Genomic DNA, 26,099 nt, shown 5'->3' with positions numbered 1-26,099 from the left:
TTGCATGGCCGAATGTCTTCTTCTTATCTGAGTTACCATGAATGAATTACGGAGTATTTTTTTAAATAATCCATGCGATCACTCCCGTCCCGTGTGATGCCAATCCATTTTAAAATGAACTCAAATACAATATTTCAACTTTCCACATCCAGCCCAGCCCGCTTACCTTCAGGACAGGAGTCAGAAGTACCGTGACTGTAGGCCGACTGTCCTCGCTTAAATCAGTCAGACGGCGGGCGCGTGCGAGTGGAGGGTGGATCGAGCGGGATTCTTTATTGGTGTCGATTTTCAGTCTCTTTTTAATTATAGGACGTACGCATCTGTCAATCATCTCCGCTTGCAATGTGGGGAATGAACCCAGCGCTATGATTGGTCGAACTCTTCTTCTTTTGCTGTTGCTTGATTTGAGGACTGCGCGTGCAAAGAGGCGTCACCAGGTTTTTGCGTAGTTTAGAGTGACAAATCGTACCAGCGTACTTTGAGGTCAAAATGCGTGCCCGCTACGCAAAATGCGTACATGTTGGCAGGTATGAATTAGGGTTACATACGTAACCTGGAGTTGAGAGTGTTAAACAGAGCTTGACTAGATATCGGCTAAAGACAGAGAATAAACATGCTTCACACAGGTTGCAGTGAGAACACAGTCAATCGTTTATTGGTACAGGTGCAGTTTAAATAGAACATCACATGGCATGGACACATGACAAACACACCTGAGAGGAATCCACAATAATTGGGAGCATACTTATTAACCAATCAATCAATTAACACCCCCACTTGCTCACACGTTATTCACAATCATTCACATTCAATCACAAAAAAAAAAAAAAAAAAAAAAAAAAAAAAAAAAAATCATGAAAACCAACTGAATTACATCTTGGCTATAACCCAAACAGGAACGTGGAAAAGGTAAGTAGCTTTAATTTTGTAGCTGGTTTAGTCATTAGGTCAGCAACCATCTGATCTGTTGGGCAATACTCCAAAAACACTTCACCATTGTTTACAGTTGATCTCACAAAATGGTATTTAATATCAATATGCTTACATCTCTGTCTGCTAACAGGATTCTTTGCCAATGCAATTGTACCTTGGTTGTCTTCATAGATCATAGGTACACCATACTGATAATCATCAAGATGTTCAAGCAATTGTGTCAAGTACAAACACTCTTGTATAGTGGCAGCCAATGCCATGTACTCAGCCTCACATGTTGATAATGCTACAGTTGGCTGCTTTTTGGTCTTCCAAGAAATCAGAGGGCCATTCTTACATAGACTAACACAATAACCAGATGTACTACGTCGGTCATTTGCATCACCTGCCCAATCTGCATCACTGTAAGTCACTAACTTTAACCCTTCATCACATTTCCTGTAACAGAGCATCTTGTCATTTGTACCTTTCAGATATTTCAGTACATGCTTTACAGTTGTCCACTGCTCTTCTGTTGGCTCACTGAAATACTGGGACAATTTGCTAACAACATAACTCAGATCAGGTCTAGTGCATGAGGTTAGGTATATTAGGCTACCCACTGCCTCTCTGTATTTCCTGGGGTCACTCAGCTTTTCATCACCATCGGTGTAATTCAACTTTGGTTCACAAGGTGTCGACCTGGGTTTACAATCTTGCATGTCAAACCTTTCCAGCAGTTTGCCAACATAACTCTGCTGTGACATAGTCACACCCCCATCACACTGATCAAAAGTGATACCTAGAAAATTCTTCAGTCTTCCCAAATCTTTCATCTGGAATTTCCCAGTAAGTATCTCTTTGACAGTTTTTAAAGCTCTCTCATCACTGGCAGCAATAACCAAGTCATCAACCCATATCAATATTATCACTTTCTCATGTTCTGTTTCTCTCTTGTAAACACAATGATCAGCTGGGTTTTGTACAAAGATGTTTTCACACAAATAGTCATGCAACATTTTGTTCCAGTTTCGACCTGATTGCTTTAGCCCATACAATGATTTCTCCAGTTTACACACCATTTTCTCATTTGTCTGAGATTCTACATCATACCCCTCTGGCTGTTCCATGTAAATTTCATAATCAATCGGTGCATGTAGGTAGGCAGTTTTAACATCCATCTGACAGAGGATCAGATTCTCCTGAGCAGCTTTCTGCATTAACACTCTCACACTGGTAAGGTTGGCAGTAGGAGAAAAGGTTTCTCCATAATCTACACCCATCTCTTGACTATACCCCCTGGCGACATAGCGGGCCTTATACTTGTCAGATCCATCAGCATTGGTTTTGATAGCATACACCCATCTACCCCCCACTGCTTTCTTGCCCTCAGGTAGGGTGGTCAAAGTAAATGTGGTGTTATCCCTCAGTGATTTAATCTCCTCATCCATTGCATCTACCCACTCTCTTGACTTGGATGAAGTCACAGCTTCTCTGAAAGTCTGAGGTACATTGGAAACCATCTTATAGCAATAATCAATGCTGATCTGCACCTGATCACTCTCCACCCCATAGAAATCTGGCCTCCTTCTCTCTCTACCAGGATATCTCCTCTCTCTACTCAGGGTATCTGGAGAATACGATTCTTGCTTGATCTCAGCTGATTGTAGACTTATCTGGCTTGGGCCTAGCCTAGTCTCTGGAATGTCACACTGTTTGGGTTTGTCAGGGTCAGGTCTGGTTGTTCTATACCGCACACCAACGTCATCGTCATCAGACACGTCATCAGTCTCCTGTCCCTCAATATTGGACATAAACCTCACCAGTCTGTGTTTCATCACCTTTCTACTGTCAGGATAGTAGGCCATATAGGCTGGGCTGTTCTTATCATACCCAACGAAAATGCCTTTGTCAGACCTTGAGTCTAGCTTCTTCCTGTCCTGTCTATAAATATAACACACAGTACCAAACTTCTGCATCCTGGACATATTGGGTTTCCTTCCTGTCAGCATAAAGTAAGGTGTCTGTTTGGTGCGGTTGTTGAAACATCTATTCCTCACCACCGCTGCTGTCTGGAGCCATAGCTCGTGGGGTAACTGACTTTCTAAGAGCATACATCTAGCCATATCAAAAAGGGTTCTGCAGTTGCGCTCAGCAGTGCCATTCTGGTGTGGTGAGTATGGTGCTGATGTCTCATGTCTGATTCGGTTCTTGCGAAGTAATACTTGATAACCCTGACCAGTAAACTCAGCACCATTATCAGACCTGATACATGTAACATTCCCATATGGGGCTGTGTCAGCTAGGAACCTCTCTGTGGCGTCCACTGTGTCACTTTTGTGCTTCAGAAAGTAAACAAACACTGCACTTGAGTGGTCATCAGTAAAGGAAAGTGCGTACCTATACCCTTCTCTGGACTTTGGGTCAATGGGGCCTGCCAAGTCAGTATGTATCAACTCTAGAGCTGACTTGGCTCTCACATCAGGCTTTCTGTTCCTACTCTGAGTGAATTTACCTTGAACACACACATCGCATAGATTTGGGTACTTTACCCTTGATTGACATACCATCCACAACATTCTCTAACTTCTGAACATCATTAAAATTTCAGTGTCCCAAAATCTCATGCCACTTCTGAATATCATGGCAACTCATACATTGATCAACACAGTCATTGTTCACTGGCACAGTAGGCAAATAGAACAGCCTGTTATGTTCATGAATAAGAAAACGTGTACCGTCTTTATACTGCAGGATGTCTTCACCCTCCTTAAAGATCACTGTTGCCCCGCTGGAAGTTGCAGCTCTCACGGAGAAGATGTCTTGGGGATAGGAGGGGATGTACAGTGCCTGCTTCAGTGTGGCACTGAGGTGCCGCCCCCTGCTATCGACCAGACACACCTCTGCTTCTCCTCTACGCTCCGCGACCCCCTTGCACCTTGTACCATCGGCCAGCTCCACGCAGTGCGTCTCGGCCTGGAATCGGTCGTCGAAGCTCTTAAACCTGGCCAGGTCGGTGATGATATGCGATGTCGCACCGGTGTCCACCATCAACCCCTTTCTGGTGACACCACTCCCTGGCTGACGATCACTGGTCACCAACTTGAAGGCAAAAGTGTTGTCTGTCTCCTCGTACACCCCATGTGCGTCGTCTGTCTCCTCGTACACCCCATGTGCGTTGTCTTGCCGTTGCTGTTTCCATCCTCCTCGCCATGTGATACGCTTACCCTGGCTGTACCACTGTTGATCACGCTGACACTGTCTTGCCTTGTGTCCTCTCTGGCCACAACGGAAACACTCAATGTCCCCGCTCTCAGTGCTCCGCACCCTTACACCTGCCGGGGCACTGGCCTTCCTTAAATGCGCCCGAGCTCCCATGACATTGTCTTCGGCCACAGCTGTGCGCATACCTTCGGTGCTCTCGTAACTCCGCAACTTTGTCTTAAAATCTGCAAAAGAGAGAGTCTCATCCCTTTGAGTGACAAAAATGGAAAAAGGCTTAAATGATTCTGGCAGCCCCTTCAAAACCATTGCAACCAATAGTCCATCACTCAATACTTCTCCAGCATTCCTCAGCGCTGTGATTGAGGTCTCGGCACGTATGACATAGTCAGTCACACTCTCACCACTCAGCTTTTGCAGGGAAGTCAATTCTGTGTAGAGACTCACAATGCGGGGCTTACCCTTTCCAGCATAATAGTCCCGCAAGATCTTGAGTGCTCCACGCCCGTCATCCGCAGCCTCCCGCATGACCAGGGACAAACTTTTGTCATCAAGGAATTGGATCAGTTCAGCATATGCTTCAGCATTCTTTGCTGCATCCTCAGCCAGTGTGTCTGCATCGGCACCCACGGCAGGCCCATTCAAAATTGTATCCTTCAATTTCTGCAACCGTAGATGACCCAAAAACTTTGTCTCCCACAGTTCATAGTTCTTTTCGTCTCCATCAAACACAAGACGAGACCAACGTGAACCTATCCTTTCACTCATGGTGCTGGCACTCTACTCACGCCGTATCTGCACAAACATCAACGCATCTGGGCCCATAACCTGTTAAACAGAGCTTGACTAGATATCGGCTAAAGACAGAGAATAAACATGCTTCACACAGGTTGCAGTGAGAACACAGTCAATCGTTTATTGGTACAGGTGCAGTTTAAATAGAACATCACATGGCATGGACACATGACAAACACACCTGAGAGGAATCCACAATAATTGGGAGCATACTCATTAACCAATCAATCAATTAACAGAGAGCAGAACCAACATGAATGGTTTGCAGATATCATTAATGTTCTTAATGGCAATAATGTAACAGCATAAATAAATGAGTGCAATTCGAAGACCAATATCAGAATGCCAAATCCTGACAGTGGACAAGACTGCCCTACAAAGGCAAAATACCGTAACTCGCTAGAGTGTGGAACTGAGAAAAATGACTTTAAAGATTTTTAGTTGTCCCGCCAAATTAATTATAGGTAGGACACTAAAAATCTGGCAATTAGATGTTTACGTAATGAAAATTATCTACATAACAAAATATTGAGCTCAAACTTGACTTTTGACCACTATTTTTAAGTTACTGTAGCCTACTCTGCCTTTGTATTGTCAGCAAAAAGTGAGAAGTCATGCCAAGGCAAAAGGCATTTACCCCTTAGGACTCAGTAGGGAGCGCGTTCTGGACTACTTAGACAACTAATGCATTTATTGTCACGGGTCTAAGATGGAGGACTCAAATGCAGAACGAGTGTTAACAGGTTTTATTGACAAACAGTAGACAGAAGACAGGATGTGTTGGGAGAGGTGAACAGTCCAAACAATAGGCAGGGATGAGACACAATGACAGCCGTAGTAACTAGCCGAGCAGCACTTGTAACTAGCAAGATGACTGGAAGCTGGAGAGTAGAAATGGCAGAGCAGAATGAGACCTCAGAATACTAGCAGTAGCCAGACAGGAACTCGTAAGTACTCCAGCAAGGCACTCAGGGATCTCAGGCTCAGCACCAGGCTTCCTCCAAAGCCAAGAGTGTAAGCAGTCAGGGACACTCTGCTAGCAGGACTGGAACTAGAGACACAGAAGACAAGACAGACAGGACCGATGGCAGAACTAAAGAACAAAATACTTCTACAAATAAAACACTGTAGACTTTAGTCACAAGAAACAAACTATGTAGCACAGAAGTCAAGGGCGTAGATTTGGTTTGAACATTGGGGGTGTTAAAAATCCCAATTAGTCACTCTATTGGGAGACACGCCCACTTCCTGGAACTTCCTTCACCTGAGGATAATTACCTTACTAATCAACCTCACTAGTGTGTCTCTCTTTGTGCTGACTGTTTGCTCCTCAGCTTGCTGCATGTGTTTGCTGCGTCTATGACTTTGTAAGTTTATTCAAACTTTCTGTATTGATATTAATTTGATAACTGTTGATTTGTTTAAAGATTTTCTTTATGGTTATGTGAATGTATACTTATTATTATAATTTGTATCAGTAAAGTTAACTTTGTTTGATTGTAGACACCAGCAATATGCAGCAATGGTAAAGCCATATTAAGGAAATGGGAGAACCAAGAAAGAAAGCAAATGGCAATAAATCAATTGAGAAGTAACTTCTGGACTCTTTCCTGTGTTCTAATCGACACACCATTCTGGTAGCACTCATCCTTAACCAGTCAAACACCAAATATTATACAGGGGGGGTTGAAGTTTGGGTATGCCTCCTGATATTGTGATCATGGTATAAATAATGGGGGGGTCGTAATGCATAGATTTAAATATTGGGGGGGGTTATCCCTTTCACGTGTAAGTTTAAAATATTCTAACTGACCCAGAGTGAGTTTTTTCAAGGCGACCGTTATTTTAGAACGTTCACCCTTAATGTTTCCATGGCGACGCGTCAAGCTTGTCACGTGATACACCGCAGCCACAATAACACTGTATGATAGATGTATCGCTTTTATATTGTTTTTCCTTTTTTATTCAAAATATTCACAAATTTGCTAACCATGTCTACAACTTGGGGGGGTTGCTAATACAATGCTAATTCATAATTCAGATGTACCTATAACATCGTAAATAACATTTCGATGTCCAGCAGTCGATTTAAAGGTGCAGTGTGTGATTTTTAGCAGCATCTAGCGGTTCGGTTGCGAGTTGCACTAAGGGCTCAGCCCACTGCTCACCCCTCCCTTTCGAAGAAGCTACGGTGGCTAAAACGGGACAAACATATCGTCGTCTGAGACAGCAGAGAATAGCCAGAGTAGAGTGTGTAACATTGTCACTGTTTCTGTACCACAGTCCATTATAAACCACATCATGGATAAAGTTTACAAAGCCATGGTCAGGTGAGGATCTAGGGTCTTAATATATAATATAATAATAGTAATCAGCTGATTGTCTCACAAACGTAACCAGCACATTTCTCCCCACATAGCAAACCCATAATACAGCGAGGGAGAAGAACCACATGAAACTATGCAACTATATATTTTTTCTAACAGGGTAGTAAAAGTTTAGCTGGCTAAATATGAGCTGTTACTTAGGCTGAGCTGGTTAAAGTGTAAAGCCTTGTTTAAACTAGACGCATCCGCATGAGCGCAAAGGTGACATGATTGTAACAGCGCGCGCGCCTCCGCATCCCCTTGACACCAGTTACTACACACAATAGGCTTTTTTTCTCTGATTTTGAAAACTCTTTGCGATCGACTTAAAATGCTTCCAAGATCGACTTGTCGCCCGCGATCGACGGGTTGGTGATTCCTGTAACGTTACTGTTTTACGGTCAATGACAAGAGTAGCTACTAATCAGCTGTCTCACGAACGTAACCAGCACATTTATGCCCACATAACAAAGCCATAACACAGCGAGGGAGAATAACTAAGTTACATGAAACAATCCAACTACATATTTTACACCACTGACAAGGGGAAAGTCACTACTCACGGTCTTTATGGTTAGCTTCTAGGTTTCTGCGGCTTCTCTTTCAATGTAGTGACGAAACGCGCTCTGTAGCACTGTTTGTTCGCTGTCGGCTACAGTAGAAACATGACGTCACAATATGTCGACCTTCATGGAAGGTGGTGCCCGCGGTTATGTAGATATAAATGTCTCATTCTAAGGTAATAAAAACATTACGGTTTATTAAATAAGTTCTTTATACACCACTGAAAACATAGTTATGGATGTCATATTGCATTTCTGTTAATAGATACTCAAAAATTTTACACATTGCACCTTTAAATAGTACATTGTGTTTAATTTTTAGCTTAATGAGATCTATGTGTTGGTGCCGAGAATTTTCACGTGAAGGAAAAACATAGATCCGACTGTTCTACGTATGTACTTTTAATGGTATGTACTTGATGTACTTTAATTTTAATGGAACTTTTGCCAAGCATGTCAGAGGTTCTGGGTTCTAATTCCTCATTAAAACTGATTATGTTTATCAGTGGTTGTATATCAAGCAGGGACACGTTTTGTGTGCATTTTACTTTGTGATTTCACCGGAACGAATGGAGAGTCTCCGCAACGGATTAAAGCGTGCGTCCGTGTGAAGACTGTGTGTGAGCCACAAGAGAACACTTTATCTGCACCACTGAGTCAACGAGCACTTTGATCACTTGATTTAAAAAACAACACATTTCAGAGTGCTAGATCGCCTCTTAGGCTGCATTTACACTGCATGTCTTGATGCCCAAATCCGATTTTCTGACTATATCTGATTTTTTTGACGACCTCCTTACATCATCTTTTAAAATTGACCCGTATCCGATTTTTGCATTTACACTATACACTGCTGAAACTACCAAATGTAGACGTTCTGACCCGGAAAAGGAAGTTAAACAGCACGAAATGCAATGGATGCAGATGCGAATAAAATTATCCAGTGTTTTGCTTTCCACAATATTTTGAAAAGTCATCAAAAAAGTCAGCAAAACATTGGTCTCGACACGGCGGAGATAAAAAGAGGACAGTCCTTGTTGGCACTGTAGCCACGAGCGCTTAAAACCGTGCCTCCCCATATCTCGTGAAATGTCTCCATACACGGATTTTTTTCTATGAACAACCCTGCATTTTTGCCTGCACTGTCTCTTTGCCCCAAACACTCAAAAGACATGAAACCTCCGCATTTCATCGTCCTCCATCGCGCCTATAATAAGTCATGTGATCTAGTTGGTGGTGTCCACCTGAGTTGACGTCACTTTTTTAATGACATACGACTCGCATTTACTGGGGAATATCCGATTTGTCTGCTTACATGGCACACGCAAATGCACGTATCCGATTCATATCCGATTTATTACCACATATGAGTGAGGCCTGAATCCGATCTGAGAAAATCGGAATCCATGTGTTTTTTTCCTGCTTACACGTTCACCGGTTATATCCGATCTGTGCCAGATGAGAGGAAAAAATCGGATTTGGGTCACTTGAACCATGCAGTGTAAATGGGGCCTTTTTTAACAAACAAACGAAATGAATGCTCTGCTAGTTAACTGGAGATGTTTTATTTATTTGTATTGGTACATCCGTGCCGCAAGATGTTTCAAAAGTGGTGGGGACAATATCGACCCTGGCAAAAAGTGGTGGAGACATGTCCCACCCACAAATTACGCCTATGGCGCCAGCTAAAGCGCGAAAGCACAGTTTGAATCTGGCAGTTATGTCACGTCACTGTTCATTCTAAATCCCATATGTGGGACCGTACTCTCAGGGGCACAGAAATAAGAATCCCATATATGGGACCGTAATGCTCAAAAGGTTAAAGAGTTAAGGGGTTGCATCATCTCACTGCGACCACTACTTCAGTAAGCTGCTCCTTCAACAGTTTACTGCAGTAACACCTCCAGAAAATGGAGAGAGAGCAACCGAAAGTGAGGGGGTCACATCATCACACCTTGACCAGCCTTCTAAAATGGATGTCTCTTAGCAGTTTAACCAGCTGAGCTCGAAGAAGCGCAGACTAAAATTGTAGGGGTAGCCTACACGACCACTCCTTCAATATACTGCTGCCTCAGTTCACTGCTAACACCTCCGGTCAAACCGGAAGGAAGGCAAAACAAGAAGGCTCCTTATAGAAACAGTTGTCCCTTAGAAATTACCAGCTTGAGAAATGGGGACTCACTAGTCCACTTTAATCTCCAAGCTGGAGAGGGCAACCGAGCTGGATGTATATCACTCTGTCTGCCTATTGCCACTTCTTCATAGAAGAACACCACAGGTTCTTGACAGCAGACCCCAACCTCAGCATAAGCTGAGTCTGACGAGGCCAGAGTGTGAGAAAAGAGTATCATGGAGAAAGGTTTTCTCTGTCTCCTTATCACAGATCCCTCACCATGGCAACTATAGTAACCATTGAACAGCCGATGCAGCTCATCAATTGGCGCATACTTGCAAATTGCTGCTCACACAGCCCCTCGACACGCAAATAGTTCGCTACATGGGAGACACTAGCCTCGATCACCCACATGACCTTGACACCTCAATGTGGAGATCTAGGAGAAATTAAAGGCTCACAGACTTAAATCAAGGGCAGCGGAAGGAGGCCGATTATAAATAACACCCGCCTCAACTCTCTCTCCATATCTAATTGTTCAGAACTAGACATGGCACCTGAATATGCTCTCAGCCAGATCGGAAGCCGGCCACAGAGCGGCATCTTAAACTGACATGAGACCAATGGTGTTAATAAATCTCCATTTGGATCAGGAAAATTCGCTCTATTTTTACAGAAAGCTTCCAAAACCACAAAATGGGATTTGAGAACAATTGAGCTATCAAGAGAAGTCCAAAATGGCTGACAAAAAAGCTGATGACGTGTCTTGCAGGCGCCCTCTTAAGGGGGTCGCACACCGGACGAGAAGCGCAGCGCCGCGCCGCATCACGTCTAGGACAACTCGAGGTATTGCACACCGGACGCGCACTTTCTCAGTTTATGGCCAACAATATTGTTATGTTTAAAGACATTATGGAAGATAATTTCTGTGCTATGATTGTACTGAAGAGTTTAATACAATCGTTGCTATGTCTTCAGTCGGAACACACTTTACCGCAGAGAGTTCGTTATGAGAATATCACCTGAAAATCCGCGAACATAAGCAATTTTAATTCTAGCTGCTGATTTCTGCAGATCAATGTAAAACTAAATGTATATTGCAGCACAGGGTGAAGTCAGTATGTACATTAACGACGATTTGAGACAAATAAATGTAAATTTAATATACAACTATGTAAATAGCGCTCTGTGGCGCGGCAGGGTTTTGAACAAGGTCCTGAGTCGTAGCTGGGCGCCGCGGACAGACGCCGAATGGCGCCGCCAGTGTGTGTACACTCATAGAGAATAATGTGTTCGAATTTTAAAGACATGGCGCTGCGCGACGCGGCGCTGCGCTTCTCGTTCGGTGTGCGACCCTCTTTATACTCACAGGCGCAATAAATTGTCATCTGTTACACGTATTCAGACACCGGACACACTGAGGGTGTTTCCCATAGCATCAACTCTATGACGCAGCTTTGAAGTTCCACTTCGAAAGAGAACTTTAATACTTTCATAGTTACAAAAAGGTAAAACGCTTAAAGTAAAACAACCTCTTTTAAACTTTGGGCATAAGAGCATAAATGTAGTGATTTGATAAGCTTGTAGCCTATTTGACAAGCACACTAAAATAATATTTTCACATATTCCCTCAATACTCTTTGGGATATGGCATAAGCATATTGTTTGTATTCCAAAACAAGCAGAACACAAAACTGTCTCTCCCCATCTCAGTGTTTAGTTTGGCCAAAAGGACCAGTTTTGACAGAAGCCCTATTGTAGGTTGTGTCAGCATTGGCTGCTTCCAGAACCTCTTTTAAAACTCATAAATATTTGGCCTGGATTATGTGGATCTGATTTAGCATTTATCTTGACATGATTACCAAAAATTATATGTTATATACTTACAAGCTGCTGGTCATGTTTTGCCTTGAATACAATAAGACAAATCAAGGGAGTCACCATGACACACAGGGCAGGTGTGACCACAGTAAATCGTCAACAGATGCAGCGACTAGACTTGTCATATGTCCTGCTGAGAAGAATAAAATAGACACGTGCATAATATTCACTCATGATAGAATTCTGGAAGAATAATTGTTTGGAGGATTTCAATCCGTTTCAGATTTGACTGTGTCACTATGATCACTATATGTATGTCTTATCTCACTAGATCACCTGAAGCATATTAGAAAAGTAAAAAATGCTAAAATTATTTACTTGATTATTGTATTTTTTTGTGATTACTTACTATTCTAGAAGTTTCGATCAACTTACTGCTTTCAGGAACAGAAAGCAATGTGAATCTTAAAGGTTGTATCAGCGATTTCAGGCCCAAACATAAATTATCACATTCATCTAATCTTACCTAACGATCCGCTAGCTGCCCGCCCCATAAACAGGCTGTCAAAAAAACGCGTCTCTGTAGGCAGCCTAGGCTCTGAGATCTGCACACAAAAACAAATGGGTACAACCACCACTCAAAACCAAAATAAACAGTGTTCCAATCAATCACCGACAGGGGTGGGTTTTGTTTGTTTTTGCGCTCGTGCACGGCGCCTGCACGCGAAGTCAGAGCTGAAGAAGAAGCCAGCGCGTCTATCAACGGACCAGATACAGTGAACATGGAAGAGGCAATCCCCAAGAAGAGAAGGAGGATTAGGGCAAGGGAAAACCGTCGTTATTCGTTAAAGAACCGAATAATAATTGGGAAGGCTTTTGAACGGTGGAGAGAGCTTAAAGATTTGAAAAATTTTAAATCGGACGCTGAGGTTGCACTGTTTCTTCTGGACAGGTGAGTAGCTTCTAGTGCTGACTTTTTCAGATGTGAACTGTGTGTGAAAATATCCTTCTTTAAAAAATATGAGTGAAGCTCGACTAAACTTAGGATAGCTCTAGCGAATGCACGAAACGGGAGGGAGGGGCGAGCTAACTTGGTTTGTTTGGGATCTCGCTTCAAACACAAACAGAAGTGACGTCACCCACAATCGCTGATACAACCTTTAATGCAACATTTATGAAACAAAAATGGTTTTGTGGTTCAGTCCCAATTACACTCTTCCCAGGATGCATGGGGGATGCATAGATGCCTAATTAATTTGTTATAGTTTTGTTTACAAAACTGTTTACTGTTGATTTTGGTAAAAAAAAAAAAGGTAAATGGACTGCATTTATATAGCGCTTTCACAGACCCAATGGGCACCAAAGCGCTTTACAATTTGCCTCACATTCACTCACTCATTCATACACCGACGGCGGTGTCAGCCATACAAGGCGCCATCCAGCTCGTCGGGAGCAGCTGGGGTTAGGTGTCTTGCTCATGGACACCTCGACACTTGGTCAGGTGGAACCGGGGATTGAACCACCAACCTTCCGGTTTGTAGACAACCTACATGAACCACTGAGCCACATATAGTAACTTTTTGACTTGTTATGTCATAATGTGTTTTTTTATTCTTCTCAAAATTATTGGTCTGTTGATGGTTACCTTTGTCATGTTTCATGTACCAAGTGTGCGTTCCACTTCGCTTTTATACATACACTCGTGAACTTCCCTAAGCACTTCCCCTCGGGGAATCATCGCCGCCATTTTGAAGTGAGTTCCATTTTGTCAAGTGGGTGAGGGAAGTTTATGTGGATAGGCCCTCATCCCCTCGATTATGGCAGAGGGAGCGAGTCTACTCGTCTACTCCGATGTACACTTCAAGCAGCTCTATGTCCCACAATTCAACTTGATTGTGACGTCACAAGAGATCGCGCTTAACTGTAAAGTGTATGATATATTAATTATTTTGAAAATTAATCTCATAATAGTGTATAATATATTATGTTGAGATTTAATTGCATATATTTTTTTCCGTTTGTGTAATTTTATTTTTCTCCAACAGCTCATATACCTATAGGATTTTACATATTTTCTCCAACAATTTATATGCATATAGAATGGTGCATAAAACAAATTCATAATTAAAAAGGAGTTTAAATAATAAATCAGCTCCATAGTGAATTCCAAGTGATCGAGGGCTTTGTGCGTTCCGTTTAAACCTTATGTAAGTAATGACGCACATCCGAGTGAACGAGTGAAAGCCATAAAAATTTGGAATGCAGAATGCAAATTTGGGATGCAGAACAAGTGTTGAGGTCTGTGTGAGTTCCATAAACATCCCTTGTCTTGACTGTTTATGTGATGTTATGGTTTGTTTAAGACAATAATCCCTTTACTGTCCATACACATGTATATTTAAGATTAAGCACAGACTACTGCATAATTAAAATACAGCTTGCTTAGAAGTTCCCCCAGAATTTGCCCAGTGTGACTTGCTGTTATTATAGTGTTATTATTTTTACATTTAATAATTATTGTTATTAATGCTGTTATTACTCAGTATTTCAATTAATTAGATGTACAGTAGGCTAAATTTCAGACATCTTCGCTTTCATTAAAACCTATATATAGTTGAGTGAAATCATTACATTTGCATTCATATGTGTATACTATGACATTTTTTTAGTTAAAATATGGGCAAATATGTAAATATTTGTATGCCTGTATATATATGTCATAGAATAATTTTACCTCTCAGATATGTATTCTGCTTTGTCTGACATCAGTTATTCAAATATTCAACTAAATTGTCAAAATTGTATTTAAATAGAATAGTTGATTTACTATTTTACATTAATGACACTTAAAAATAGATCAATATTAATAAGAATTATATCAAAAGTCATTTATACATTCTGTAAAAGTTTAGCTGTAGGGTCTTCTTGCACCAGGTAGGGGGTCAACTTACCCCAGAAGTGATAGCCTCTTTGAATCATTTTACATTTTGTTCTATAACAACTACTTAGAAAATGTGTCTATTTATTTCATAACAATACATTAGCATGGCATGGCTGATGCATCATCATGCTAAACTTATATCTAGCCTACATATGTTACAATTTAAAAGTAGATATAAATGCATATTGACCACTCTCTCACGTTACTCTCTATAAATATATAGACTTTATCCATTCATTTTAAATGTGCATATATTTTTTATAGCCACTGTAAATACAACTGCCTGTGTATAGATCTAAAAGATCAATTCTACGCCGTTAAAAGAGTTGAACATCGTCGTGTGATTCGATATATCTCACTCGTTACTCTCAAACCATGCTGTTTGTGTCAAGGAATAGCAGCTTGCGTTACCGCATTCGGGAAACCGCACTCATTCCATGGCTCTCACATGCTGGAAATATTCGGCAAGTTATAACCCGTAGAAGAAGCTGTCATCTCCAAAAATGATTAGCCTGACATTATCAAATATGTGGACATTAACACACCGCTTTGGACAAACCTACGAGAAAAATAGTATAAAACTGAGATAGCCTAAATCAAGAAGCAGCAACAACAACAACAACAGCAACTGAATAAAAGAGGAGGTGGTGGTGTGACGTCACTCCAAACGGAGATTGAGTTCAAGTACACTTTGCTGAAAAAATAAATAAATAAGAGTAGCCTACACTTGGCTCACTTCTCAGATGCCCTCAGTAATAAAAAAATAAAAAAATACAATAAAAGTGTATAATTTGTTTGTATTAGCCTATAGCCTATACAATCTGTTGTTTTCTAAAAAAAAATCTATTTCTTTTTGTGTTGAGCCTTACTTTTTTTCTTTATATTGACTGTTTTATGCCATTTTGTTGGATTCAGATTTTGTATTCAATAATAATTTTTTTTTTTTTAAGTACACCTGCATGGCTGCAGCATGCAGATCGGGGCGGGGCTGCACGTGTCACCCCGCCCCACACTTACTCTGATTGGCTCATTCATCTTTAATAGGCATAATATGTTCTTAGTTGATAGGTCAGAGTAATGCATGGATTGATGAGCGAATGTCATCAATCCAGTTACAAAACTGTAAAAGAGAGGTGTCTAATGCCACACAAATAAGATTCTGGACTGAGCACACTTATTCTGAGAATCTGAGACAATTTCAGGTGTGTTTGCCAATTTAACTAAAAACAGACTCCAGGCGTGTTATTTCAGAATCATGGCAGGTAGGGTATAAAAGTTCTCGTTTTCGTCACTTTAAAATAATGAGGAACAGATTGTTTTCCTGAAATAAAGTGTAGCAAAAAGTCTGATATATTATGCTTTGCAATGAAGAAAATGAAACATTCCAAGAAAATGAAAGCTTACACATATGAAGTAAAATACATACAAATAACACGGCAGACACATTGCTGTGTCATTTAGTTATCATACAACTGCATGACCAAAAACACCTTCTGTAAGTGTCTTGTCATGTTACTGATTCATTTCCTCTCTCATACTATACTATACTATGAAATAATCAAAATATCATAAGTCATTTAATTCATAATGCATTCCTCTACCTGAAGACCTGACCCTCCTGCAATGGATAATAAACCTTTATATATATATATATATATATATATATATATATATATATTGGGGTCGTTCGTGCGTTAGCCTAAAAACCAGCTTAATTTAGCAAAACAGTCATTTCAGGCACATTGCAAATAACAGGCTAATTATTTTTCCCCTTCTGTGCATTATAATGAAGGCCTTGTGAAACTGCACAGTTTTAGTTTTTTAAATGACATATAATACTCCTTCCTGCACCAACTACAAACACATTTTCTATCATGTATCCCTATGAAAGACGATGGAACCAATCAGACTATGTATGGGGCGGGGTGATACGTGCACCCCCGCCCCAAGTGCAGCCCCGCCCCGATCTGCAGGCTGCAGCCAGGACCTTCTCAATGATTTTCCCGACAACAAACAAGAGAGATTATTGCAGTTTTGCTCTCTCGCGAGTCACAGGTGTGAGCTATTTTCTTTATAGTTTTGTGGAAGCCATTTATTAGGCAACACTAGGTAAGCATCACGCTTTAATCTTATTGTGAAATGCAACTTTTAGGAGTCATTAAATATATTTTTTGAATCTCTTTAAATCTCAAATGTATGAATATTTTACAATCATTTGAGCACCTTTTTATAGTTATCAACTGAGATGTCTGTTACAACAGAGATCAATGCAAAACTTAAATTATGTGTTGGTCTATCGTTTGCATTGTTCAGCCTAACCGTTTAGGTCTATATGTTTTAAAAGTAAATGGTCTATTGTGCTTTTATATGACGAATAAATCATTTTGCAGGCAGCTAAGCTAGAAATAATTGTTTCATGAATAACAGTTTTAAGTTTTTTTTCATATAATATTACACAATTTAATTTTGCTCATATTCTTAAAGGAAAACTGTTATGCAAAAATGACACTCCTTTGATGTCTGTTATACTGGCCGAAGAATGAGCTAATTTACAAAAAAATAAATAATATAGCCTATATTGACCTTTTTGAATGAGCTCAGTTTAATTCTGTAAAGACAGATGTCACATCTTCACCGTACAACACTAAAATGCAGGCATATTTTAATATACTTTGGATTTTTATTGATGGCGAATTCCCATGTAAAATGTTACATCTGAGAAGGCAGAATAGAGAAAGTGCTTTCAGATGATGTTCTGAATGACATTACTTTACTACTCAAATTCTGGCCTCCAGTGGACAAAAGCAGAATTACATGTTAGTTGTATATTCCTTTTACTAGATGCGGTCTATCTATATCTGATGGCTTATAATTATTTACTAAATACCATATTCATTCTGTCAATCCAGGTTTGAAGGTACAATGATGGATCAATCCAATTTTACAGTGAGCCCACTCGATTTCAACTTATCTGAGGATGAATATGATGATGATTATGAGGATACGCCGCTTGCAAAATCTCTTAACATCATGTCACTCATAGTCTACAGTCTGGCTTTTGTACTTGGAGTGGTGGGAAACGGCATTGTAATTTGGGTAACTGGATTAAAAATGAAAAGGACAGTCAACACGGTCTGGTTTTTGAACCTTGCTGTGGCAGATTTCCTCTTCACTGCCTTCCTCCCACTCAGCGTGGCTTATACGGCTATGGGCTTCCACTGGCCTTTTGGCCAGTTCATGTGTAAATTCAACAGCACTCTCAGTTTCCTCAACATGTTTGCCAGTGTGTACATCCTGGTCGTGATCAGTGTTGACCGCTGTGTATCTGTGGTGCGTCCGATCTGGGCACAGAATCATCGGAATGTGAGACGTGCTTCTGCGGTGAGCTTTGGAGTTTGGTTATTCGCCCTGCTGTTGAGCTCACCCTACTTCGTCTTCAAGGACACTGCACCCGACCACGACAGCCCAGACAAAATCAACTGCTTCAACAACTTTGCATTTTCTGATGACTATGTGAAACCAGAGGTAGTGGCGCTCCGTACTCTACGACATAGAGCCATGATCATAACCCGTTTCCTCATAGGCTTTGTGCTGCCTTTTGTGATCATCGTTTCCTGCTATGCGGTCATCATCCATCGTCTCAGAAGAAACCGCTCAATGTCTGGCCGAACTGGACGTCCCTTCAAGATCATTGCTGCTGTGATCGCTGCCTTCTTCCTGTGCTGGGCTCCGTACCATATCCTGGTGCTGATTGAGATGGTACACCACATGAGAGCTGAATTCAACTCCAGCCTGCAATATGTCACCACTGTTGGAATTCCCATTGCGACCAGTTTGGCTTTCCTAAACAGCTGCCTGAACCCATTGTTGTATGTTTTCATGGGACAAGACTTTAAAGACAAGGTGCGCAAGTCAATCCTGAAGGTTTTGGAAACCGCTTTCACAGAGGAAGTTTCACGCACAAATACCTGCACAAATTCAATGCCCACCATTCGTAATAAAGAGAACGGGAGCAAGTCCTTCTCTGATGCGGAAGTATAACCGTATAACATGAAGCACTTTTTCTAAAGGAGGACTTTACAGAGTGTCTCATGTGGATTTAGCGTCATCATAAATTATGAGACACATTAACCTGAAGAAACTGGACCAAAAGAAATTCAGTTAGTTTGAAGCTTTAAATTAATAAAACACTGCCTTAATTGCTGTTATGGGGAAATAATTATTTAATGCAGAATTGTTATTTACATTTGTGTGTGTACCTACTTAACCATATTTTGGAGACAAATTTGTACCCAGACGTGCGTTAAATCTGACAGAAACTCCCAAAACCTCCTTTTAAATACAATAGGTTTCCAGCATGAAGTATACCCATGAAGTATTTGACACACATAAATTGAACTTGGTATTGTATGCCATATATGAGCAATTTAAAAAGTTTTTCATGAATTATGCATGTGATGCAAGTAGCTTTTTTGTTATTTCTTTACTGTATTGTTGCACATATTTTTATAAAGCATCTTTTATTTCATATTAAAAAATAGTATTAAGTTTATCGATGTATTTCAAAGATTAAATAAAGCTGAAGATGAATAAACTTACAAATTAAGCTTACACTGTCTACGAAGTTCTGGATCTCCATAACATGACAATATAATATATGCACTCTTAAGAAATATGGTTCTAAACAGTACCAAATTAGGGTTCTTCGGCTTGTAACAATAGCAGAACCCTTTTTGGTGCTAAATAGAACCCTTTTTATAAGGTTCCATAAGAACCGTGCTTTGAAAGTGCTATACATACGACCTTAATGGTGGTGTAAATAACCTTTCAACAATATTTTCATGAAATTAGTATATTAGTATCTTCATATTATTAATACTACTAACAGTCATGTGATCACTTCAGTATTTTCCTTCCTACCCGATCACGCATGGTGATTGTCTAGGCTGGAAACAGGCAAATGCAGAATTTATAGAGAAAGAACTGATTTTGAGGTCAGAAAGTAAAAGTTTTGACCTACTATATTTTGTTTAGTATCTTTACTATTGCAGATGCAATTGTAGGACTTATATTAGATTAAATAGTTTCTTAGGCAATATGTGATGCATTTTCCCCCTGCTAATTTCAAACCACTATGCTAAAACTGCTAGCTAAACATTGGCTGACAGGGATGAGGAGGGTTGTAACACTTATTTAAAAAGTGTCACAACCATCCCCTTACATAGCTACTAAGAATATAACTAGAATTTTCTTGATTTTAATGTTTTTACAGAATGACTAGGGCATGAAAAAGAAAGACTGACAGAGGTGTCTCTGCCAGTGGTTTAAATAAAGTGGTTTGCATGGAGCAATTTAACGACTCAAAGCCAAAGGAGGTTTGGGTAAAATGCGCCCTATGCCGTTTCTGGGGCCATCAAGCCTGCACTCGGCTATCAGCATCATTCATCTGTCAGCACTGTGACTCTGATTAAGAATATACACACATAGACACACACTCACACGCACATTGACATGTTATTTTTTGTTATACTTAAACGATGTACAAAGATGTTCTTTAATCTGGTACATTGAAGTAGTGTTTATTAACCTCCTAGGGCTTAGTGGCCACATACGTGGACAGCACATTTTTGCTCTTATGTCCACAATTGTGTTCACTGCTGAATGGGTGGTGTTATGGACACGTATGGGGGTACTTATACTGCCATCTGGTAGTGTCAGAAATTTATAACACACTATGGTCAAAATTCAAAATGGCGGCAAACACAAGGAAAGATTCAAGTGGTAGCTCCATACACAAACGTCGACCAGTTAAGAAGTTCTGTCATATTTCATGGCTTATTCTGATTAAGATATTTATAAAAGCCTTGTATATTTGTCATGACTTGCAAATTTGAAAAAAAAAGTACAAAACTACCAACTTGAAGTACACTAAACATGAAGTACACGTATGTGTACTTATGGACTGAAGCTCCTCGAAACAGCTAATATGCTAGTAAACATGCACACACATAAAATGGGAAAAAAGCTAGCTCTGATGCAGCTAAAAAGGTGCACATGGTCCCAATGACATAAATAACAATTAAATCACTAAATACATACGTACATACTTAAATTAGTTGGGTTGAAAATGTTAGTAAAAATGTAATATGCTAGTAAAAATGTGCACATGTAAATTAGCTTGTATATTATCCCATTGGAATAAATAACAAATAAATAATGCAAACCTACATAAATTAAATTATTTTGTATTTGATTTTATCATGTTTTTATTTCCAGAGCGTTTTTCTGTGCAAAGAGCATTGGAGCTACTTTGGGTTAATTGATGGAGATAACACAGATTTGGATGTGTCTGATAACGATGATCCCTTAGAGATGTCTTATTGATCACAAGTTCAGTATGGTGTACCACAAGGCAGAAGGCTCAGTACTAGGACCGTTGCTGTTCACTCTATACATGCTCCCCTTGGGAGATATCATTAGGAAGCATGGCATTAGTTTTCACTGTTATGCTGATGATACTCAGCTCTATATTTCTTCACGCCCCGACGAAACTTGCCAATACAAAAAAAACTAATGCATTGCTGATATAAAAACTGGATGACTAGCAATTACCAACTTTAAAACTAAAAAATCTAAATTACGTCATGTGCTTTCAATGAAAAATGTGGAACAGTTAGTTCATTACATCAAGGCTAGATCATTGTAATGCTCTACTGGGTGGTTGCCCTGCACGCTTAATAAACAAACCTCAGCTGGTTCAAAACGCAGCCACTAGAGTTCTTACCAGAACCAGGAAGTATGACCATATTGCCCGGTTATGTCAACATTGCATTGGCTCCCTATTAACCATCGTATACATTTTTAAATATTGCAATGTTTCCATGTTGTTTTTACTCTCTGATAGTCAAAACATGTTAAAAAATATGTGTGTATGTGTTATTAATACATTAAAAAACAGTCAGGAAAAAAACTGCTGTGTTCAAGGCAGAAATAAAGGGTTTTTCATTCTATTACACAAAGGTGACTTTATTGTGTTTTATGGAAATTCGGACCATGAGTCCACATATGTGGACATCATTTTTCTCTAAAAGTACATCATATCAAAAGATGATTCTTAGTTTTTATTATAATTAGGTTCCAATAAGCCCAAATAGCAAAGAGAATTAAAAAATGCATGTAAAAAATCAGCTTGGGCCTTAAGAGGTTAAGTAAACCGTTAAGTATACGTTTGTCTAGATTAATTTACACACACAGACATGTTTTTTTTTGTTAGACCTAAAGATCTATACAAAGATGTTATTTAATTAGATACATTGTAGTAGCCTATGTGTTATTATTTGGTGTACTGTTAAGAAAGTTTGTTCTAGTTGACAAATTTAAACACACACAAACGAGCCAGACTGTTATTATAGTCTGTTATTGAGAGAGAGACATTGTTCTCATATGGTATGGCAGCATGTGTTACAACTTACCCCGGTAGTGGGATAGATGGTTGTAACAAAGGAACACCATGTATTTTTACATCAACTCACAAGGTCTCTGATATTCTTGTAGAGGGCTGAATTCATTCCATTTAACAAATGTGGGTACTTTGTAAAAAGTTTGAGAATTCAAGCTAAAAAATTCAGTGAATTATAGCTGAAGCAAAATGTGTTTATTTTTTATTGACACGGCAGATTGTAGCAAAAATAACAGTGCTCTAACAACAGTTGTTAGCTGAATACATAAATATAGCAAAGTATGTTGTTGTGGAAAGAAAGAGGTGGGAACTGGCAAATGTGTAACACACTTTAATAATCATAAAATAAACAAATACAAAACGTAAGAAGGCGGCAGCCCCTCACTGACGACGGAAGACTGCCACCACATATAAAAACATAACAAATAGTCCAGGCCAGTTGCCCGTTCTTCGTATGTCGCTATTAGCTGGATTTGATTGTTGGCGATTTGGCATGATCATGGATTGTTTGGTTCTTCGACGCTCATCCTGGACTTGCTGTCATATAGCAACAGGTGCGCAAACTTGAACCTGCTCGCGAGCAGGCTTATTTTATGTTAACAGGATTAGATCGCGGCTTTATAAGGGGAGCTGATACGGGAAGTCTTTTAGCGCAGCGCGATAGTGTACTTTTTTGAGAGAAATCATTTTCATGAGGATGTCGTTTACATCATTGATTTGTTGGAAACGCATAAATGTTCGACTCGTCGGAGTCGAGCTTTAATAACAGTGCAGGCAAGTTACTATTGCGATTCTTATCCAGATATTAGGCTATCAAATTTTAAAAAGGCAGTTGGCTGACTAAAATCTCTTAGATGGTGTGTGACGTTCCATATCACAAATATGGCCAGGATCTGTCTCAAGAATTTTCAGAGATGCACATTATTTGAACGTGGTAAGGAAAAATATAAATATCAAGCTCACTGTAGCCTACATACACTTATGCTTATCCTAACAGCACTGAATTTTTCCATTAAACAGGTGATTACAATAGGATCCTGCTTGGAGATAGGTGTTCCCTTTCAAGGCGGTCACTTCGACATTACATCATACTGACGTATATGGGAACTCCTCCCTTCTCCATTTTCACTGAAATCTTATAGGATAACGCCAGCTGGAGACAGCTGGCCAATTGACGCAAAACATGCAAATGCTGACCGGTCCGCGGGCAGTATAAAATAGCATGGGCGCGACAATTACGTCAGAATCTCTTTCTTCACGCTAGAAGTCTTATCTGAAGTCATCGTGGAAGTTGCAATAGAGGTTACTCACCATGTTTCCTCCCCGCATCCGATGGCTGCTACATGCCAGATATGTGCGGTATTGACTCGCTCTACCCAAACAAGGATCTACCGAGGCCGCACTCACGGACGACTGGCATACGTGCTGGTCTACCAGTGCGCGCCCTCATAAACTCCGGGCATCAGCAGGAATGAAGCCCACTGCCGCCAGCGGCTGCTGGTGGGCCCTCTAACGCCCAAAGAAGAGTTGACAGTCGTTCTCCCCTGTGGCCCAGTGGCGGAACCTGAAGCCTTCGCGCGAGAGACCCGTGTTCGATCCCGGCTCTCGCAGCAGATACATTTTTAACCTGCCCGTCGCCTCTCCGGTCCTTTTCGCGGGCTCGCTAGACGGACTCGACGCGATAGGCTTCGTCGGAAGGATACTTTTATTATTTTACTTAGCCCGGTATCTAACAGCCAGGCTACTTCAAGAAAGATTCCGTCTTCACGACGTCCTATGGTAAGTCATGCGAAGACGCATCCAGAGAGACGAGGCAAGGCGATGGCTCTGTGTCTAAAGGCGCGAAAGTGGTTGTTTCCCCCTGTGGCTCAGTGGCGAACCCCAAAGCCGTCGCACGGGAGACCCGTGTTCGATCCCAGCTCTCACAGCAGATAAAATTTAGTCGCGCCGCGGCCAGACATTAAACCGAAACTTTTGATCTCTATACGTCCAGCCTTCCTCGATGTCTCTCTTCGTCGGCACCTCGTCCCGCCTAATTCGGCTACAGCCGCCAAAACGGTTCGAACCCGTAACAAACCGGATCTTCACCGTTGGCAGAGGGCGGGACCGGGAATGTGGCGACACAGGCCACGGAGAGCGCCGCGTCAGGACGCCCCGCTCTGGTAATGGAGGTGCACAGCTTACAGCTTATGTCGTCAGGCTGCCCTGTATCCTTCAGTGCAACTGGCCATTCTGATTTAACCACGTATCCACAGTTGTTGTCGCTACGCCACTGACGCTGTGTTTATGTTCAGACTACACACTGATATGTGCTATGATTTGTGCCGTCATATATTGCCCTGTTTCTTTCAGTGCGAATGGCTATTCTGATTACCACGTATCCACAGTTGTTGTCGCTATGCCACTGACGCTGTGTTTATGTACACACTGCACACTGATATGTGCTATGGTTTAACTGTTATATCCTTATATATTGCCCTGTATCCCTCAGTGCAACTGGCTATTCTGATTTAACCACGTAATCACAGTTGTTGTCGCTACGCCACTGACGCTGTGTTTATGGACACACTGCACACTGATTTGTGCTATGATTTAACTGTTATGCCCTTATATATTGCCCTGTATCCCTCAGTGCAACTGGCTATTCTATTAACCACGTAATCACAGTTGTTGTCGCTACGCCACTGACGCTGTGTTTATGTACACACTGCACACTGATATGTGCTATGGTTTAACTGTTATATCCTTATATATTGCCCTGTATCCCTCAGTGCAACTGGCTATTCTATTAACCACGTAATCACAGTTGTTGTCGCTACACCACTGACGCTGTGTTTATGTACACACTGCACACTGATATGTGCTATGATTTAACTGTTATGCCCTTATATTTTGCCCTGTATCCCTCAGTGCAACTGGCCATTCTGATTTAACCACGTAATCACAGTTGTTGTCGCTACGCCACTGACGCTGTGTTTGTCCACACTGCACACTGATATGTGCTAAGATTTGCGCCGTTATATGCTGCCCTGTTTCTTCAGTGCAAATGGCTATTCTGATTACCACGTATTCACAGTTGTTGTGCGATGAAATGACGCTGTGTTTACGTGCACTCTACACACTGATATGTGTTCATGATTCATGCCGCTATAAATTGCCCTGTATCCTTCAGTGCAACTGGCTATTCTGATTCACAGTTGTGCGATGCCACTGACGCTGTGTTTATGTACACTGATATGTGTGTGTTATGCTTATGCCACGATATTGCCCTGTACCCTTCAGTGCAACTGGCTATTCTGATTACTACGTATTCACAGTTGTTGCGTTGCAACGGACGCTGTGTTAAGTACACACTACGCACTGTTATGTGTATGATTTACGCCATTATATATTGCCCTGTTCCTTATCCTTCAGTGCAAATGGCTATTCCGATTACTACGTATTCACAGTCTTGCGATGCAACTGACGCTGTGTTACGTACACACCGTACACTGCGTTATGAATTTTGCCGTTGTTGCCCTGTATCCTTCAGTGCAAATGGCTATTCTGATTACTACGTATTCACAGTTGTTGTGCGATGCAACTGACGCTGTGTTACGTACACACTACACAGCGTTATGTGTGGGGATTTATGCCATTATATGTTGCCCTGTAATTTTCAGTGCAAATGGCTATTCTGATTACTATGCAGTACGTATTCACAGTTGTTGTGCGATGCAACTGACGCTGTGTTTATGTACACACTACACACTATGTGTTATGAATTTTGCCTTTGTATTTTGCCCTGTATCCTTCAGTGCAAATAACTATTCTGATTACTACGTATTCACAGTGTGGTGCGATGCAACTGACACTGTGTTACGTACATACAACTCACTGTTATGTGTATGATTTATGCCATTATATA

The 26,099-nt window shown here is 40.8% G+C and overlaps 2 protein-coding genes across 3 annotated transcripts in view; one reads left to right on the top strand and one right to left on the bottom strand.

Annotated features, from left to right (window-relative positions):
• Positions 1-26,099, bottom strand: part of si:dkey-79d12.5 (maternal B9.15 protein) — a 161,322-nt gene that overhangs the window by 129,911 nt on the left and 5,312 nt on the right. The window lies entirely within an intron of this gene.
• On the top strand, positions 16,707-19,243 carry fpr1 (formyl peptide receptor 1). 2 transcript variants are annotated; one of them, XM_056267600.1, is made up of 2 exons: positions 16,707-16,788; positions 17,643-19,243. In XM_056267600.1, the coding sequence occupies exon 2, from the start codon at positions 17,656-17,658 to the stop codon at positions 18,772-18,774; it is 1,119 nt and encodes a 372-aa protein (XP_056123575.1). In that variant the 5' UTR covers positions 16,707-16,788; positions 17,643-17,655; the 3' UTR covers positions 18,775-19,243. The 2 variants fall into 2 exon arrangements, with proteins under 2 accessions (XP_056123575.1, XP_056123574.1); XM_056267599.1 differs by having other exon boundaries at positions 16,709-16,842; positions 17,643-19,242.

This window comes from Rhinichthys klamathensis, unplaced genomic scaffold (assembly GCF_029890125.1).
Source record: "Rhinichthys klamathensis goyatoka isolate OS25496 unplaced genomic scaffold, OSU_Roscu_1.1 h1tg000262l_1, whole genome shotgun sequence".
NCBI classification, from domain to species: domain Eukaryota; kingdom Metazoa; phylum Chordata; class Actinopteri; order Cypriniformes; family Leuciscidae; genus Rhinichthys; species Rhinichthys klamathensis.
Note: the sequence above shows the minus strand (reverse complement) of the source record. Positions and strands in the feature narration are given on the sequence as shown.